Here is a 19,512-nt window from a genome sequence, read left to right as displayed (position 1 = left end):
TATTTTTTTGTCTATTAGATGTTTTTTTCTTCTAAACCACAAATATCTGATATTAGAGGAAAAATGCACAGGTACTGAGTAAACAGTGCACAGGTCATATGACAGTCGCCACACAGGCGGCAGGAATCAAGCTCAGGTGAGCGTTCGGGAAAAAATGACCCATAATAGCATTCTAACTTATTGTAATCCCTGCATCACTCAGTTTTTTTAAGTACTTGAAGAATATATGGATTCAGGTCTTCTTTATTTTCTCTGACTTTGTCACATCTAAATAACTTTATTTCATTTTGCGATGCCACGAACATAAACATAAACTAGCTGCAAAGAGCAAAATGTCCATTTAGAGGACCACTTTGATTTGATTCGTTCCATCACTTCATCCTCAGCAGTCCAAGCTTGCAGGCTTTCATATTCCCTTTTCTTTCTGAGCACTGAGGCTGTGTAACACATATAAAGAAAGGAAGTCACTTTGGTTAACTGCTATTACAGTTTAATGCTAAATACTACTTGATGTCCGGAGGAGCTGAAGTAGATCCATATGGTCAATATCGGCAATGTTGGTTACACAGTAAAATGGTAGGATGCACTTATTAGTGGCCTTAAGCTATTTTATCCAGTCACGCAAAGCAAGAGCAACAAAATCATTAAAAACACTGAACTGATGCAGCAGAGACAGCAGAAGCTCTGCAGGACAAATTCAAACAACTTCTTTAAATAGAGCTCTTGTACACAGAAAAGCAGTGGGATGGAGCTACATCATGATACTCAGTTGTGAGAATCTGCTGCTTTTCTTTGTCCTATGTGATTATAGCCTGAATATCTTTTGAGAAGTAACTGAGAAGTAAACCAGCACATTAGCCCTCTGCATCCCAGAGATACACAGAATTTAACTGTTTGTTGCCGTAGTTTGAGGTTGATGTTGCGTAGTTTGTGTGGTGGACAAACTCATCTCATTTTCAAACCAAAGCATGTAAAGGTTAACCTTACATTTTAATAGTTTTTACTGTACTGTACTTACAATGAAAATAGATTTTAAGTGGACATGAATAAATAAAGGCCCAAGAAGTTAAACAATAATAACAATGGATGCAACCATACTACAAGCTTTCTCCAGGATGGGACGTTGGGTCTGATTCTCTCACAGGAGAGCTTAAAAATGGCTTTTGTACAAGATATCCAGTTAAAGGAAAAACTTCATGAACCGACTAAATCTGGCTTCACCACCAAATGTTATTTGAACCGCACCACAATGGGGCTTTTTGTCAGAACCAAAGGGGTCGTCTGAAACATAACTAATGTGGTTTAGATGATTAAGTACCCATGTCAAAAACCATATGTGGCTAAACTTCAATGAAATAATGACCAAAAGAAAAAAATAACACTCAAAGACTCAAAGAAGCTTCCAGTAGCTCAGTTCCTCCAAACCACTGTCTCATTGTTTGTGTGAGTATTGAACTACATGAGGTTAGATTACAAAGTGCCTTTGGACGTCTTCACATTCTGCCTCTAATGGGATTAAATAAAGACCTTCCCCATCATCATTATCGTCATGTTACTGTGTTTAAACTTTTATAAATGATGTTTTTAGACCTTTTTGCACTTTCATTGACATACATATTATGATTACAGCACATATATGGTGCTGTAACCCTACAATGCTATTTCTGTTATTCATCTGCAGCAAACCAGCAACAAAATCACTCACCGAGGCAGGTGCGGCCATCCACGTGAAGCCGGGAGCCCGGGTGACATTCGCAATAGTAGGAGCCCCTGGTGTTAATGCATCTGTGTTGGCAACCTCCATTGTGGACCTGGCATTCATCAATATCTGCATGGAAGGAGGGATACAAGTGAAATACTGAAGCGGGACAAAAGACAGAAATGAGTGCAATTTAAATAAATCTTCTCATTATGGGAGAAAACGAATGGTTACCAGACTAAAACCAGATGAGATGCCAAGCTGAGAGAGGAAGTTAATACGGGTTTTAGGGTAAAGATGTACCCCAGGAGGCGAGGACGAGGTGATGGATGAGAAGGAAAAGTATTTTACAAGTGTGTTGCAGCTCAAATAAAACAAATCCCACCATGTGGTAACAACTACCGCACATTTAGAACCAAATTGAAATTCCTGCGCTTCTTGTCAAAGCCCCTCAGGTGGAAAAACATATGGAAAGTTAAAGTGGAGGATGCAAAACATACACATTCCTCTCAGCCAAGCATGTGGATGGTAAGCAAACAAAAGAAGGCGGAAGCAGCGGTGAGAGAAACACGATCACTCACAGTGTGACCAGATTTCTAATGAAACAAACCACATTCTTAAACACTTCTTATTTTAGGAGTCACAGGCAAATAAATTGTTTGGTGTGTTTCACAGCAGACCCCCCTGTGAGTCCTGAATTATGAGGTCTGTTTGGGGTTCTGCTGGACGCTAAGTCAACCCCCAGGCTGGTGACAAGTCACCCTTTTGCTTTAATATTACTAGAATCATCACAGTGGAGTTACTGGAAAGGTTGTCGACTGCAACAAGTGATGTGACACATTAAGAAGGTGAGTGTGAATGTTTTTTGGCTGCCGGATGATGCCTGTAAAAACAGCCAACACATCATTAAATACTATTATTCAGCGCCAAGTTAAATGTCTGGTTGAGAAATGCATTGTTCCGAACAGTCCTGGCCTCAGGCGGCCATCCAGCAAGGAACTATTTCAAGAATTCACTGGAATTCCTTTGGAAAGAGTTTTCTGAAAGTTTCCCTAAACTAGCTGATTATTTTAATTTACTGAACGTAAATATTAGTTTAATTTCATTTATTTCACATAACTGACTGCCTCGTTTCACAGACCACACATCTGGTCTTCAAGAGACATTGTAAACAGTTAAATGTAAATAAAATCTAGAAATAACTAATCAACATTCATCATGGTGCAAACTCTCCGTCACATTAAAAATAGACACTTTCATTCTCTAGGTGAAAAGAAAAATGTGGACATTGATGCATAAATGCAAACGCCTCTATATATGGCTTTGCTTTGCATTGACTCCCACAGTTGTTAGATGTGCCAAATAGGGTAATTTGCAAAGTTTAAAATGGCCTTTGATGTCAACATAAGCAGAATATATGCACAAACCCTTTGATGGACTGGGAAGCTGTTTAAGTTGCAACTTCTTTCATGGGAAATGTAAATGGGGCAAGAACTATGCATTGGGTGGATGGAAGAATAAAAATTAGATAATAGACTGAAAACGAGATGATGGATGAGGATTAATTATTCTTCAAGTGCACTTAAACTAAAAGAAGGATCTGAATATAAACTCATGTATACAGTGACACAATTATGGTCCTGCTGCATCATTAATTTTTAAGTTAAAATGCCAGACTGGGATTAGTAGAGGATGGATGAATGGATGGATGAACGGCGGACGGGTGGATAACAAATTTGGCGAGATTTAGGACACAGTAGTACTTGGTTAGAGGAAAAGATGATGGTTTTGGGTTAAACAGACTGTTTATTTTAGCTCATCTGGTGAATTCAAGTTCAAAATTCACTCTGTGTTGTGTTTTGGTTCTCACGTACTCCTAAGGGATATCTGTAAATGCTAAACGCTTCAGTATGTTCTCCATTTACAACTACTGTGGGTTTATCAGAGCTTTTTCTTTCTTTCTTTCTTTCATTTCTTTTTTTTTTATTTTTTACCAAAAACAGCTGGCTGTTGCGTCTGAAAACGAATAATGCGGGCCAAAAAAACAAAACAGCTGTAGCTAAAAGCTGACAGAACTACAGCTTTTAATAGACCTGAGGGGATGTGCTGAGCTGGGTTATGAATCTCTGAGATTGTGTGAGCCAGTAAACCCTTTCACAATAGACGTGCACAAAGTCTTTTAGTACAATATGTAAAAATATTGATCATGGCAGCTGAGATAGTACATTTTGTGGTCTGTGAAAAGAGTAAGTACGGATATCAATCTCTAAATCAAAATTTGGTCTCCATGTGCTCGTGTCACACTGTGTGGGATACAGGCAGTGTGGCACCCTCACAATCCAAATCTGAGCTTCACGCAAACACTGTATTCAAGTTTCCACAGTATAGACTCGTGACACATAAATCAGAACCCAAAGTCTGTCACCTGACGTTATAGCACACGATGGTGGAAAGCTGTGTTGTAAATTATGAAATCTCAGTGGTTATTATGATAACAAAAAAGGATAATAAAAAGAAGCATATGATTAGAATAAGGACATAAATGAATGATATGAGCATAAAGGGACTAAGATATTCATGCTTAATGGTTCTTATGAAAACCAGCCCAAGAAGCTGAATTATAGCAATATCCTTCAGCTGAACTTATCCACTCTCCGTAATATCCCGCAACATCCTCCGTTATAGTGCCCGGAGCTGAAAAATGGTTCTCAAGTTTCGTTTTCTTGCTCTCTGCTGCCCACTTTAGCTTCATTTTACTCAGAAAAGCTGGCAGAGCCCCTACTTTCATTTTTCCGTCCATGCTGCATGTCGTCCTCTGGTTTGGTTTTGCATGAAACGGGACCAACACTGTGGAACTCCTGTTCCTGTGCCGACTGCAGCACACAGGCAGCGGATCAACTCCAGCCTGCTTTCCACATCCAGAACATAATCCTCCTCGATCTCCAGCCAAAGCCTCAACAGCACTTGGCTTTTAAACAGGGTGTATTAATTCTCTGCCTGTAGCTACCTACAGCACGGTGTTGTCTTCAAGGAAAATTACTTAGGATCCATTTAGGATAGATGATTTTTTTTTTTAAATTTGGACATTAGAACAAATATTTTTGAACAGTCTTGACTCACCACCAAGAATTACATAAGGGACCATAGGGATTATCCCTCACCGCAATAGTCAATGAAGCTCATTTTTTCATGTGCTGATAAAAGTGAAGCATTTATCAGAGAGAAAAATTAGCTGAACGCTGCCAGACAGAGCAGACACATTATCAGTCAGATGGATTAACTCCTCCTGCTACTGTAAACTCCCTACATGTCCATTTAGCCCTCTGTAAAAAGAAATGTGCTTAAAGATTTAAAAGAGAAATGCAAATTGTTGAATTTTCTGTAATATGATACAAAACGTTCATATTGTAAAATAACACAAAGGTGTGCAATTTAAATATCGGCGCTGCTAAATAAGTAACCTTCGCATTTCTTTAAAATTTTATTCCAAAATCAGCATTAGAGCTGCTGCCACTGCTTCATTTGCATTTTGGCTCAGAAATGATCACTTACCTGCAGCCAGGTAGCCAAAGTTGTAGCCACGGTATCCATGGTAACAGTGTGGCCTATAGCAAATCCTTCTATAGTGACTGTATGGATAGTTTGCAGCAGAAGTCAAAGACACCACTGCTACAATGACCACCAAAATAAAAATCCAGCTTCCTGGTGACAAAGCCATGGCTTAGGTTTAATAAATCAAAAACTATTTAAAACAAAAGGGGAAAAAAAGATTTTAGAAATGCCCAAAGATCTGTTGCAAAAGATCTACTGTCAACATTTTTGTTAAGGCTAATAAGTTTGTTTGTTGGCTGGCAATGGACGACCATGCTCCAGTAAAGACTGGTCTGAAATAACATGGTAAGTACTTCTTTTTCACTCTGTCTCCTGAATTTTCTTTCCCCCTCCCTCCATCTCCCTCTCTCTATTTCACCCTCCCAAACCTCGATGTCCATCACACCATAGATCCTCCTCTCCCTCCTTTTTCTCTTTCCCACTCTTTCCCACTTGTCCCCACATTTCACTATAAGGAGCACATCCAGTACTACATTAACTACATAGATAGATTTAGAAAAAAAAATCTGTATTTCACAAGCCAGGAGTGATTGATTTCTTTGCCTCATATTGCTCACTCAGCCACTGTGTTTTTACATTTCTTCAAAGAATATTGTGTGTGTAAAAAGGATTTATGAGCGCTCATAAGTCAGGTGTTGGAGAAGGAATGTGAATCGTCTAGAGGATGTGCTGACTAATATATTTTTCTTTTGATACTGACATGTATCAAAAAAGTCTGTCACCAAAGGAACGTCAAATTTGACGAGTGCCAGAAGTCAAATTCGGTATTTTCAATCCAAACATCTGAGAAAGGAATGCATCTCACTGGCTATTCAATAGCAGATCCATTGTGTTCTCTCTCATCTGATGCCAACACATACAAACACCGCAGCACGACCCCAACAGTGCTGTAAAGAAAAAGTGCAAAATCATCCTTATGATCAGAATCCCATCACCCATTGGAAGAGAAATGATACGAAGAGGCTTCTTTTATGACTTTTATAACTCCTCTTTTTAATAATTTATCCTTAAAGTCTTTGTGCAAGCATCTAAGAAGTTTGCAACATTGTACATTTATGCTAAACAAATATTAGAATCACTGGGACAATGAAGCCAGCCAGAAAAGAAAATAAGCCTGATTAAGTAAGGAGTATGCATAATAAGCCCAAAGCCTGTGAAAACAACTCACCAGAGTAAAAAGGAAATATGGATCGAGTACCAGCAAAGAGAAACTTGGCAACACCAAGGTGTTTTCCTTTAAAAATCATCTTTACAGTAAGCGCTCTGTTCTCTGGGTTAGCGTGGACATCTAGTACCTGCTGATTTTAGTTTGGGATTATTCTGGCGTGTGCTAAGTATTACTCTTCCAGTTTGTAATGGTCCGAGCTAAAAAGTTAATTTGACATGACGGCTAACGTGTTGACACTACGGCTCAAGACTCAACATGACAACTGTTACTGTTGGCTCTCTCAGCACTGTTTGTGTCAGTCCTGCAGAGTCCTAACAAATAAATAAAAAGAAATTTGAGCATTTTGCTAACTGTTTAAAATGAGGTTCCCCAATGCACTAACGGGCTGGTTTACAATCCTACCCAGAGTGATTTATTCTTGAGGGCCATAGACTGTAAATAACAGATGGACATTGATACTCTGATGTCATCCACTGCTTCGAACTTTGCATTTTGGCAGTTACCATCTTCTTCTGTTAAAAAACAGACGTCATGAGTGGGTGTTGGATTTGCTGGAGAAAGAAATAATCCTGCATGTTTATATCTGGGTTATGAATCATACCCTGGTTTATTATCTATTTTTGTCTACTATAATTTATTAAATGATATCCTAGTATATTAAATGAGACTTGTGACTCGCCTCCTTTAGGCCATTAGAAAGAATAGAGCCTTAAGGCAAGTCTGTTCCTACCAACAAGTTATGTCTCTCTTTCATATACAGTGCATGTGAAAAGCTAACTGAATTGATTTGTCTCTCATCTGGACTCCTGCGCCTCTGCAGCCCTCTGAGCTTCGGGCTGTCATCGAAATGAAAAGCAGATCACTTTCCACAGACAGTGCGAGACACACACAACTCTAGCTTCAATATCTAAAGCATCGAACATTGAAAGCTTCTAGCCAGTTTCTTTTACCTCTGTTAATACTCCTGTCAGTTACAGACAATTAGGGCATTAATGCTGAGGGTAGCTGTTTTTCTCCAGTACACACCGGTGGCAAAGACAAGCCAGCTGTGACAACGTTCACATCAGCTCTCCTAATAACCGTGACCTGGATCAGATCTCTCTCTGGTTCCTCCTGCAGCCGTAGCACCGAGCACTCCAGCGTCTCTCCTCTGGGCTTGGCTGGTACACACAGGATTCATTATTCTGATTAAAGCCCTTGCAGAGATTTCCTAACCAGAAACATCAAACTATCATGAAGTAAAAACAAATCTCATGGGAAAATATCAGTTTTGATGAAATACAGGGCAGAGATACTGGGCTTCATGATAGATAGCTACAGTTTTCTATTTAACAGACACTGAGTCATGAAGAGCAGATGTCAAGATAATTTTATTATCTATGATGTGCAATGTAAAAATAGCTGGTACTGTGGTTCACTCAAATTGACAGATTGTTTTGGTATGAGGTGACATTTCCAAGTAGTATTAAACTAATAAATGGCAACGAATGTTCCCTTTACAAGGGATCATTTGTAATGTCAGAGTAACTCGTGCTTTTAGGCGTTATCTACACAGAGACAACTACAAGTTAAAAAAGAAAACAGCTTCACAGCTGATTATTTTGAGAATATTTGTATCAGAAAACCAACCATATGACAATCAGAACCTCAATGTTTCCATCATAAATAATCTCATTTTTTATTTTCATATTTTTCATAATGTTTGTTTATGAGATGAAGTGTTACTGAGAGCACAGCTCTTTTCTGAACCCGATTCTTTTAGAAGTTTCCTCCTCCCCATCGTTGCCAACTTCTTGCTAATAGTGCCTTGAGGCAACTGTTGTTGTGATTTGCCGCTATAAAAATAAATAACTTCCAGGGTTAAAAAGCTTGCTCAAGGGCATCCCGTTGGAAGAAGTTCACTACTTCTTCTATCCTCCTGCCTGGAGCTAAAACCACCAACCTTTAGGTCACAAGACCAATTGTAGCCCATACAGACATTAAAGGGAAAGTCTTTGTCACCTACCCCAGGTAACTTTGCAATAGTATCCTTCACTGTCATTTAGTTCAATCAGTTGCCTTGACATTTAACTTCAAACCATTTAACTTGCCCACTTTGGGCCACCAGCAGTCATTTCTCTTGCCTGATGTCCCTGAATGTAACTGACTTCTTGTGGCCTCTGGTCATTCCCTTACTCTCCAGACCCACAGAGGCCATCATATAACTGTTTTAAGAGACTGAATCTGTTAAGGGGCATCCACACATTGTTACATATCACTTTGTTGCTGACACTTGGATACTAGTGTACTTTTCAGGCTACAGTTGCCTAGGTAACCTTCATCATTTCCTGTGTGGATGCCCTGTAATTATGATAATTTATGTGCCATTAATGCACTTAAAATGTGTCAAATTCCCAGAGCGCCATTTTGAAATTAAACACCACACTGACCTTGACATGTTTTTCCATCTTCGTTCAGTTTCTGTCCAGGAGGACACCTGCAGTAGAAACTTCCAATGGTGTTACAGCAGAGAGCTTCACAGCCTCCATTGGTCTCCTCACATTCATTCACATCTGACAGGGGAAAAATACGACAAAGCACTGATGAAATGTTTATTCCTCGCTTTTAATCTCCTTATTATTATTTACATGTGAACTAAAGTGAAACCTCTGAGAAAGAAGAACAAAGGATAGATCATGCTAAATGAAAAGGATGTACTGAAATAGTGTCTAAGATAAAACAGGGTTATGCTTCTTTGAGCATGAGAGACTCTCACTTCCTTTTCATGTTGTTCTATTGTGTTTTAAATGTCGTGCGCGAATAAACTTGGACGTGTCAAAAGTACTGAAGGGCCTGGAACTACAAGAAAATCGCTGTGGTAAACTCGGTGCCCTTTTTCCATCCTTCAGTTTGTTTCTTGGTACCAACTTGAAGGAAAATAGGGAAAAAAAGAAGAAAAAAAGAAAAGAAAAGGTAGAATATATCCAGAAGAGAATCAAACTATAAACAGCGATTAATTAAGCGGAACAAATGGAAATATGAGGCAGTAACATGTTGCCCTCATTCACTCTTACCTGCAAACCTACTTCAACATGAACCAGAGTAAGGATTTGTCCTGTTCATGCAAAACATCCTGAACACTTCCACATAAGCTCACTGCTTTCCATTTCATTCCCAATCGTTAAACGTGCTGCCAAATCTGTCATCAACGACACAAGATAAAATCTTTCCCTGCAGTTCCCAAACTACCCATAATGACCAGGGTCAGATACAGGCGCTGACAGTCCAGCGTATCATAACTGAAGCAGCAGAGATTCCACATAATGAGGAGATGTTAAAATTGAGAATAAACAGATAAATGTGTAACAGATTATTCAGTTTACACCACAGTTTAAGGACACGGATGCGGATTCACTGCATTACTATTAAATTTAGTTCATATGGAACATTGTCAGCAGAGATCATGCTCGGAGCAAAGTTTTATACCTGATGACACTGGGTGTTTTACTTGCCATGCCAGCAGAAGGAATCTTGGACTGAAAACTGAAGACTATGGAAAAAATTAAGGGGGAACATTCACTTGGAAGTTGGCACCTTGTAAACTTTCTCCACGTTCATAAAAAGAGGAGAGTTACTGTACAGACTGACGACTACGAATGCAGAGAAAATTGCTTTATTAGAGCTTTTTTCCCCTTTACTAGCAAATCTTGCTCACGTCGCAGTGCCAGCGTCTAACCAGCTAATTATACCATTTCCCTCTCGGTTTACAACATCTGGAAATGTTAGGACTGAAAACAGCGAACTCTCTGTTGGCAGTGAGATGTCACCTTTAACATTAATACAATTTTATTACACAGTGAAACGTAATTTATAATCAGTTTATTACACCGATCCTTCTTTGAAGCAGTACAGCTAGAGACCTAATTTGTGATCCTTACCAATTTTTATATGGGACCTACATCACAAGAGCTTAAATTAATGGGTCTGGGTCCTGGGGTAAGAGAGAGTGCCCACCTTTTGCTACAGTTCATTTAGCCTGTAATATATGGACCGTGGAAAACAGCAGTCTCGATGCAGAAAAACAACCAGGCAACTTGACCTGAAGTCAAGGTCAGAACTGAGCACTGACGACCCCTCTCCATCCCCAGGCCACACACCTGTGGCAGCTTGAGCAGGGGTTTGAGCGGGGTCACTGTCACGCTCATCATTCTCCCTAGTCTTTCTGCCCAATAAGAGAGCAGGAATGTGGAACTTCAATGGGTCAGGAAGAAAATACACAAAGCAGCAGTGGAATACTGAATGTCTCCCCTGGCTCAGTAACATACCACATAGTCCTTATTTCTCCATCAGGATGGCAGTTTTAATGAGCGAGACTTTGGATGGGCTGCACACAGAAATGGAGCTTTAATTACATTTTAGGTATATAAATATTAAACACTGTATATATTTTCCTTTTGCAATGGAGAGTATTTGAAAACACAGTAGATAAAACAAACTCCAAAATCTCTATGATAGCGTTCATACTAAACCAGGGGTCCCCAACCCCAGTCCACGAGGGCCGGTGTCCCTGCAGGTTTTAGATCTCACCCTGGGTCAACACACCTGAATCACATGATTAGTTCATTACCAGGGCTCTGGAGAACTGAAGACATGTTGAGAAGGTAATTTATCCATTTAAATCAGCTGTGATGGATCAAGGACACATCTAAAACCTGCAGGGACACCAGCCCTCGTGGACTGGGATTGGGGACCCCTGTACTAAACTAAACTTAATCCAAAACTGCCACGTAAACCAGCCACAAAAGTTATCTCAGATTTTTAAACCTAATGACTACTGAGCTGAATATGGTGGCTGAAACAGAGGTTACAAACCTACTTTAACCTAGATGGGGGGTTGGTGATATATTTTTCCATTGCACTTTAACCCATCTATCAAACCGTCACCAGACTGAACCTCCAGCAGAGGTACCAGACACTGAAACAAGAGCTTTAAAGTAGGGAAGCGTTTAAAGATCAACGCCATCCCGTGAACATCAGATCACAGAGGTTTCTTCTGCGCCTCTGTGGTGGGGATGAGTGTGTGTGTTTTTTCCAAAATGAGATCAGATGCCTGGAACATAGCGGTGTGTCTGCAGCCCAACTTCTTCCCTCAGTCAAAGGGCAGCGCTCAGGGTTGAACCCATGTGGTCTCTCATGAGACGATTTCACCATATGGTAGATACCTAACTGTGTCAGTTATGCAGCACACACTTCTCTTAGAGATAAACCAATTATACGTCAATTTTAACATCACTGAATTTACACCAGAAATGATATGATAAAATAAAAATCATTGAGTTGATGGTAAAATCTCATCTTTGGATGTATTCAAGGAGTTAGATGCGACAATCACTTAGCTCAGTGTTGCACAACAAAAGATAACAGCAGCGTATGTCAATCATATCTTGTTCTTGGTTTAAAAAATATATGCCTTTAATTATTTTATCCATAAAATGTTAAAAATGCCAATCACAATATGCTAAAGTGATGAGTTGAATATATAAAAAAAGGAAAAGGCACTGAGCTGCACAGACGCATCTAATATGCTTGATTTTTATTTCCTTTTCATCAAATTTGGTAGAATTACACTGAGAATTTTTACCACCAAGTTCTCCCCTTTTGCTGGTAGGGCATAGGCAAAGCACCTCATGCCTAAGTCACCCAGAGGACATCCTACTCAGTTGCCTGAGTCACCTAAACTAGATCTTTCAATATGGAGAAGTGACGGCTCTGAGCCCCTCACAAAAGACCAACCTCCTCATCCTGCCTCAAACAGAGAGTCCAGACACATGTCTGCCATTTTGACCAAAGTACAAATACTTGTTTTGCCAGAGGTTTTTCAAATGTCACTCAGTATTTCACCCAATCCTCTTGTCCAAGGCTTTTCTTACAGTTGTGGAGCTGTTACTGAGTAAAATTTGAGATATTCATTGGTGGAAACTGAAACAACGTACATCCTGAAAACAAAATACATCTAATTTACTACGGCTTACTTTCATATTAGCCCGGCAGCAGAGTCACTGTGTTTAGTTTTATTTAGCCCTCTAACAAAGACGTGCTGATCCAACTGCATGCTAATTTTGGAGGCTGTAGTTAGTGGTTCGGTATTTTATTGCAGTGTACTGAGAGCTTCCTGATGTTTATAGAAGAAGTGGGGCCACATTCCCCAAAACCAAGACCATCTCCTCTAACACCATGAAATAAAAAGCTCATAAATTATTACATTACCATTAAGGCGACGAGAGAAGAGACACTATTTTATCAAATACTTATTTTTAACTTATTTACTTCATCATGGACTAACTACACTGACTACAAGACACCCCGAGCATAGGAATGACTAATAGCATCATTAAAATTAATTTCAAGCAAACCCTGGAAATGGTTCTTACCTTCTAACCTCTTCAAGTATAAATAAAGGTGGAGTTTCTTCTCATTGTTCTCTGAAGTCAACACAGTCATTGCTACATCGCCATGAAAGACAAACTGAGCTGTTATGTCTTCTTGAATTCTAATAAAACACATCTTTGGAAATGTATGAAAACTATGTATTTCCTCACAGTGGACACTCTGTGCTAAAGCAACCTGTAAAGAATAAGAAAATAATGAAAGTTCCTCTAAAACTTTTTTTAATGCCTCTTCAGAAGGACATATCTCTTCTATGAAAGTTCAGCTGCAGCAGATCTTCGAGTTTACATTTTTGCGCTGTATTGTGTGACTTCCTCAGATAAAGATGACCACTGCTCCCAGTAGGTTGAGGCTCATGTCTTGCTGGGCTAGCTGTGCCAAAGAAAACCACCAGGCCTATGATATTATCTCGAGGGGGTCACGGGCTGGAAAAATTGCAGCATTCACTGAAGATCCGGGGGGGGGGGGGGGGGGGGGGGGGGACACTGTGGATATCACTAAGCTTTTTCCTTTTAGGGCCCTGATCTAAAACCCTGCTGGTGTAGAAATGTGCTTTGCTAGTGTTCATTCTTCGCTGTATTCCCTACAGTCCTCACAGCTGCTTTCATTTACCAGGTGCCGCAAAGATGGGATTGGCTCGAGGTTGCATGAGATGCATTTGAGTCAGAAGTATCACTGAGACTGAGCTGCAAGGTGAATCACAGTTTACAACTGAGAAACTCACTGCCTATGAACTCACTGCCCACTTCACACTCTTCAAAATCATCCTCTCCTTTGACCTCCAGTTTAACCAATCGATAAAATGTTTATTGTAAAAAGGCTCATTCGGAAAGGCAGGAGCACAAACCTGAACTGGTGAAATGGGCTCAACAAAGCTCACAAAAATATCATCAAAGTTCGCATTTTATAAACACAGTAATTCCTTGGAATGCCAAGTTTAATCTCAAGAAGCAGGCAGTGTCATTCTGATGTTTAGTCCTTCGGTTCAGGTCTAAATAAACCAGTTAATAGATTTATAAAAGTCTGATATTTCATGCATATTTATAAATATTGCTGAGAAACTCTTCAGATGAGTCCTGCTGCCCAGATTTAATACAAAGCACGTTTAATATAAAAAATATCAGATGTAAAAAATAAAGAAACTCCACATACTTATGTGTCTTTCTTTCCTTCACCTCTGCAAGTCATCAGCTCAAGTTCAATACCGCCCCCTACTGGTAGCCTTCTGCTACATCAGTAGCATCCAGGTGTGAAGCCATTTCTTAAGCTGACACGCTGCGATCCAGCTCTGCTCCTATTCATCCTGTAACTAAAACACAGCTGCTACAATTCACAGTCCAAGAAAACCGCACGCATCAAAGTGCCTGTTCTGATAAAACATCTTTCACTTTGGCGTGCCACACTGGCTTTTACCAGAAAAAAAGTGCATGCCCTATTAAACATTTTATAATTTCCACCCTTAGTCATATTTAATGCATTCTTAGTGCCAGTTTGAGGCACGGGTTTCTTCCCAAAGCCCTGTAATTGTGGCCAACGTGCTGCTGAGATTTTGTTAAGTGGCACTGGCAATAGGACGTGGTGTGGCTTTCCTTAATCCAGAGAAGTAAAAAAAAACACCCTTTAATGAAAACCACACAACGACCTCTATGATGTGTATTTACTTCTATTGACAAACCGCTAACGTTTCCATGAAGTCATTTACAATCTGAATCAGGTCTTGAGTAGAAAGTTGTATCATGGAGGAAAGTGTAGTTAAAACCTTTTAAAGTACTTCTAAAATCTAAAAAGAAAAAAACATCCTCGTAACCAGGCAAGAACTAAAGTCAAAGTTTGCTTCAAGATGAATCATTCAACTTGTGGAGTGAACAGACTCTGTCCACTCTCTCTGGGCCCAAGCACAAAAAGCCTCTGAAAGTCATGAATAAATGCACCTCCAACACTGACCATCCAGAGCACGACAGCACTTGGTTCCCAGTCAGTTCGCTATGGACACCGAGGAAAGAAAAGTTGCTAACTACTGTAAAAAAGAAGTATAAATGTTTATTGGTTGAAATAATTCTTGGTACCAGCTTAAAAAGAAATGACTTTTGTTGTCTTTACTTCTTTAAACAGCTCATAAAGTCAACAGTGGTGTTTTTCTCATGTTCTCATGTGAAAACAGATGATCAGAATGTAAATTCACTGCTTATCTGTCGACTCCAACAGTTGTGTTTTGTTGTTGTTCAGTTTCTGTCCAAAGGCATGTGTTGACAAGAGGAAGAGACAAGCAGCAGATAGCTACACTGACAGAATCACTGAGAGGCTGTCTGACTCTCAGGTCAAAAAACGAATCAAATGACTGTAGTCTGCAGCACTCTGTGTGCAGCTTATCACAGCATATGACTGCTGAGACCTGTTTCCTTTTCTTTTTTTAAATTCTTGCACATTTGACCACAAGAGAATTCTAAGCGATATCAAATAGACTAAATCCAGTGTTTACGTTCGTTTAGTGAACATTCTGCACTACTGAGTCCTAAACTCCTCTAATCCCTCTTTTGATGATCCATTTCACTGCACTGATAGGCAAGCTTTTAAATGTTTGTGCGTATAAATGTGCAAAGGTTTGAGTGAAGTGTTCCTAGTGTGTATTTATGTGTCAAGGGATGACTGAACTGCTTTGTTCCCAGACATAAACAGCTGAAGTGACATTAGTAAAAATCCCAAAATCATGCAATAGCCAGTCACCCCAAACTGAAGTGTTGCAACCTGATTTAGACAACCCCAATCTTCTTCCATAGTGCTGTTTCGACTAATGATCCGATGGAAGCTAACAGAGCGGAAAGCTCTGAGAGATGTCTGTCCGTTCAAAATAAAGATGTTAATTAAAGGTTTCTGGCATCTGTCACTCAGTCTTACTTTCAGTAAAAGTTACAGATAAAAGCAGAAGACTGCAGCTGCATGAAGCCACGCATGTCTCTGGATAACATTTTATGATGTACACAGCTGAACAAGAGGACTTTGAGGGATTGCCGTCTGACCCTTATGCACGTGCTCTCTCACCGCTCTACCTGTTAGGACCTGTCTTCTCAAGCTTTGACCCAGGAGTTTAGAGCGCCTGGGAAAGCACACTGAGGTCTGCAGGAATCCAAAAATTACTTGTTGTGGTTTCCAGCCTGTCTCCGTCTTGGCTGCACACACTACAAAGGTATGCACAGGGCATGAGTGCAGGGAAAGTCGCCCAGAGCCAAGTGCTTTCAGGGCAAAAGATGGCAGGTACGTGACAGGCTACCATGGTCAAGAGAAGGAATAAACACTGAAAACATTGACGTTTGGATCGATTGATGCACAGCTGTGACATTCTGCATAGGACATCTTGGTTGATTAATATGTGAGTCGACCGGCAAGCTGAGTAATGCTAATCTGAAATGACATATATGTTAAAGAACATGAATGAACAGCTCAAAACCTTTGTCATTAAGATCAGTGATTCATAGGCCTTTTTTGGTGTTGCGATTGTTTAAAATTGAAATGAAAATTGAAATAGATGTTAACATAAACAGGATGCATCATAGGGTCTGTTGGCTGTTTTAAAAAAAAGTTCAGCTTCTGAGTCAGCTCGCTCTGATCAGCTCTGAGGGCGACTCAGCTGTACGACCAGTCCACACATTAAAATTATGACAAATGCTAATAAACTAAACAGAGAACTGGATAAATCTTTCTCCATCGCACTTGCACCACCCTCTCACATATATTTTATAGCGTCTTTTCTTGTTTTGTGATTCCTATCGCTTTTTAAAGCTTCAACTTAGATAAAGAAAATCAAACTACAGTCTGATTTTTTTTTAAATACAGCCTTTGTATATGAAAGGGCCTTTTCTTCACATTTAACATGTGCTTTTCACACCTCAAGTAACATCAGCATGAATGGCAGCGCAGTGAAAGATAACACTGTTGGGTGAATGCTTGCTGAAGCTAAATGGCTTCCATATGAACACACAGCAGTGGAAATAATGTCACAGATGGAGGAAAAAACAGAGATTTGGTTCAAAATGTTGAATAAACAAGGAGCTGATAAGAAAAACAAAGGCCAAAAAAAGCAAAATGAGAAGAAGATATGAGAGTTCATCTGAATTAATAGGTAGCCCAGATCAGGAGAATCGGGGCACCGCTGGCAGATGAAAGGATCAGTCCACACTGATTACGCCTTTAACTCTGTTTTGCAAACTCTTGTCACTTCTGATTTACACAAACTAGATGCAGTCGGCCCCTGAGAGACCAGGAGCGACCTTTTATCAGGAATGCTGTAAAGACTCTAATGAGATGGGGTGGGAGCCCAGAATCTCGGACAATTATGGGAGATTAGGGTACCGTGCAGGATGCAATGGCAGGTAGGTAGGCAAAGATGTGCCCCTCCTCCTGACTGCACTCCCTCTCATTAGACATGTCTTTCAGGACTTCACAGGAACAGCGCTGTTCTCTCTCAGGGCTGAACGTAAATTTTTGGTTTTCAGTGTGGAACAGAAGACAGGACGTCCTCTTGTGTGAAAGAGAGACCAAACAACTGCTCTAACAGAAAAAAGAGCCGCCCTCTACTTTCAATATCATTGTTTTAATCTGCTTTGAGTCAGCTGCACTGTGTCTTTCTTATGTTGTTGTTTTGGTTTTATTTTTTATTTTTTCATTCCTGTTTCAACACACAGTCTGGTTGTCATAAGTGGTTCTTAAAATGGCAAAAATGTTCCGGTAAACGAAGTCCAGGCTAATCACAAAAATGCATCATGTGTGTCTGTGAGGGCAAAAAATGTTTGAGAAAGTTTTCTTCTTGAATTTTATAAATTCTCTATTGTTTACATCAATATTTATTACTGGATTTCTTTACCCAGTACTGTTGCCACCTGTGAGAAACCACTTGTGTTCATCTTTGCTATGCCTTTAAGTTATATCTAAAAAGAAAAAGCCAAACATTTGCTGGTTTTATTTTCTTAAACGTGCCAATATGTTTTTCTCATATATGTATAATTTAACCTTCAATAAAATTTGGTTTTGACTGTTAGGAAGACACAAAAAAATGGATGAAGGTTAAGAAACATGGCGACCATGCAGACCAAAGACTTAGCCATTATTTAACTTTAGCTACAGCTTCTAGAATAGATGCTTCTTAGACAGAAGAGACAACTGAGTTTGAGCTTGTGAGAGAAAGAGAAAAAGGTTAGAGAGGGGAAATGAGATGGATGTAAAGAGATAAAAGAACAAAGAGGTGAAAAATGTGTGAGAAAAATAAAAGCTTCTGCTGCTGTTTTCCTGAGCCTGTACTGCACAGCATCCCTCATTTGAGCCCATCTAGATTTCTCGCTATGTTGGTTGCTAACAAAGCTACAAGAACAAGATTAAACCTTCAAATGCTAAAAAACGTAAAACATGCCAGTGACTCTTATTGGTACATTTAAACTCCACTTTAGAGAGAAAGTGTTTCGTAAAATTTTTTAAAAAGAAGCAATAATAGCAAGATTATGCAACCACCTGACCTTGTTCAGTGTTTTTAAATCAGATCTGATTAACTTGTTTTAACCTTACGTTTGTGTTTTTGAGAAAAGAATGAAAGACATCACAACTCTCTCCAAGCAAAGTGAAAAAACAGACTTCAGCTTGTTCGGTCCTTTCAGCTGCAGCCTGTTAAACCCATCACAGAACAAAAGGGAAACCCTGCGAATGATTTAAACTGTCAGAGATTCCCTAGACTTTTACAATGCCATTGTCAGCTGTTTGACTTTTACAGCTTTCTTTTTTTTGTCCAACTAAAAAATGCTCTAAAACTAAAACGGTAAGATTATAAGCAGATAAAACAAATGTTATGAGTCCCTATATGAGATAACTCAAGGCTTTTGACCTCGTTTTGGAAGATGGACACACCAATCATAAGTGACAAACTGCTGCAGCTGGTCATCTCGCTACTTTATCTTCTGGTGGATTTACAGTCTTTCACGGTCGCACTGACCAAAATGAGGGATAATCGTATGAGTTATGGGCCATTGTTAAAGGGTTCCAACCGATCCATTCGTTCCCAGTTGTGATGCAGTTTGAGAGCAAGGGAACAAAAAATTAAGGTGCAATATTCCAGGAATCCCTTCTGTGATGAATTTGCCAAAAGCAAAAGAGGATTTTGCGCTAGTCATAACAATATTGTACTCAGTATTAAAGCATAACAAATTGTCAAAATGGCAGTACTACACCAAACAGTCTTTAGAGCTTTACTGTGAAATCTTACATTTTTCCTAAACTACCATGAACACTCTCTTCCTTTTCCTCCTGAACCATTTACCAGCTCACTGCACATCAAAAACATCTCCTGGGCCTTAGTTAAAGAAAGCCCAATCTATATTACGGCTAGTCAAACAATGGGATTATGTACTAAGTCGGTGTTTCGAGCATTTAAGCTATCTTATATCCAGACCATGGTGCACACATGACTTTCATTTTGGAGCACTTTGTCGCTTAAGCACTTAGCTAGCTCAGCATGGAGGTTTTGCAAATATTTTTCTTGATCCCAAGTAAAAACCATTCAATCATACCCACCATTCAGGGATTTATTTTTACAATGGGAAAGGTCTGAAGGCCTGCATACCGACAG

The 19,512-nt window shown here is 39.6% G+C and overlaps 1 protein-coding gene across 3 annotated transcripts in view; it reads right to left on the bottom strand.

The window, feature by feature from the left end:
* megf6b (multiple EGF-like-domains 6b) overlaps nucleotides 1–19,512 on the bottom strand; it is a 63,754-nt gene that overhangs the window by 23,987 nt on the left and 20,255 nt on the right. For 2 of the 3 annotated variants that reach the window (XM_085274304.1, XM_085274305.1), the window contains exons 5-6: nucleotides 8,909–9,031; nucleotides 1,706–1,828 (exon numbers count right to left, since the gene is read on the bottom strand). In XM_085274304.1, the coding sequence (XP_085130430.1) occupies nucleotides 1,706–1,828; nucleotides 8,909–9,031 (246 nt within the window). Of the gene's footprint in view, nucleotides 1–1,705; nucleotides 1,829–5,251; nucleotides 5,561–8,908; nucleotides 9,032–19,512 lie in introns of those variants that run through there. The other variant, XM_085274306.1, reaches the window with a different exon arrangement.

Source organism: Mchenga conophoros, linkage group LG5 (assembly GCF_057382185.1).
Source record: "Mchenga conophoros isolate Kocher_MC1m ecotype Shallow Benthic linkage group LG5, M_conophoros_male_GT1.1, whole genome shotgun sequence".
Taxonomy (NCBI): Eukaryota; Metazoa; Chordata; class Actinopteri; order Cichliformes; family Cichlidae; genus Mchenga; species Mchenga conophoros.
Note: the sequence above shows the minus strand (reverse complement) of the source record. Positions and strands in the feature narration are given on the sequence as shown.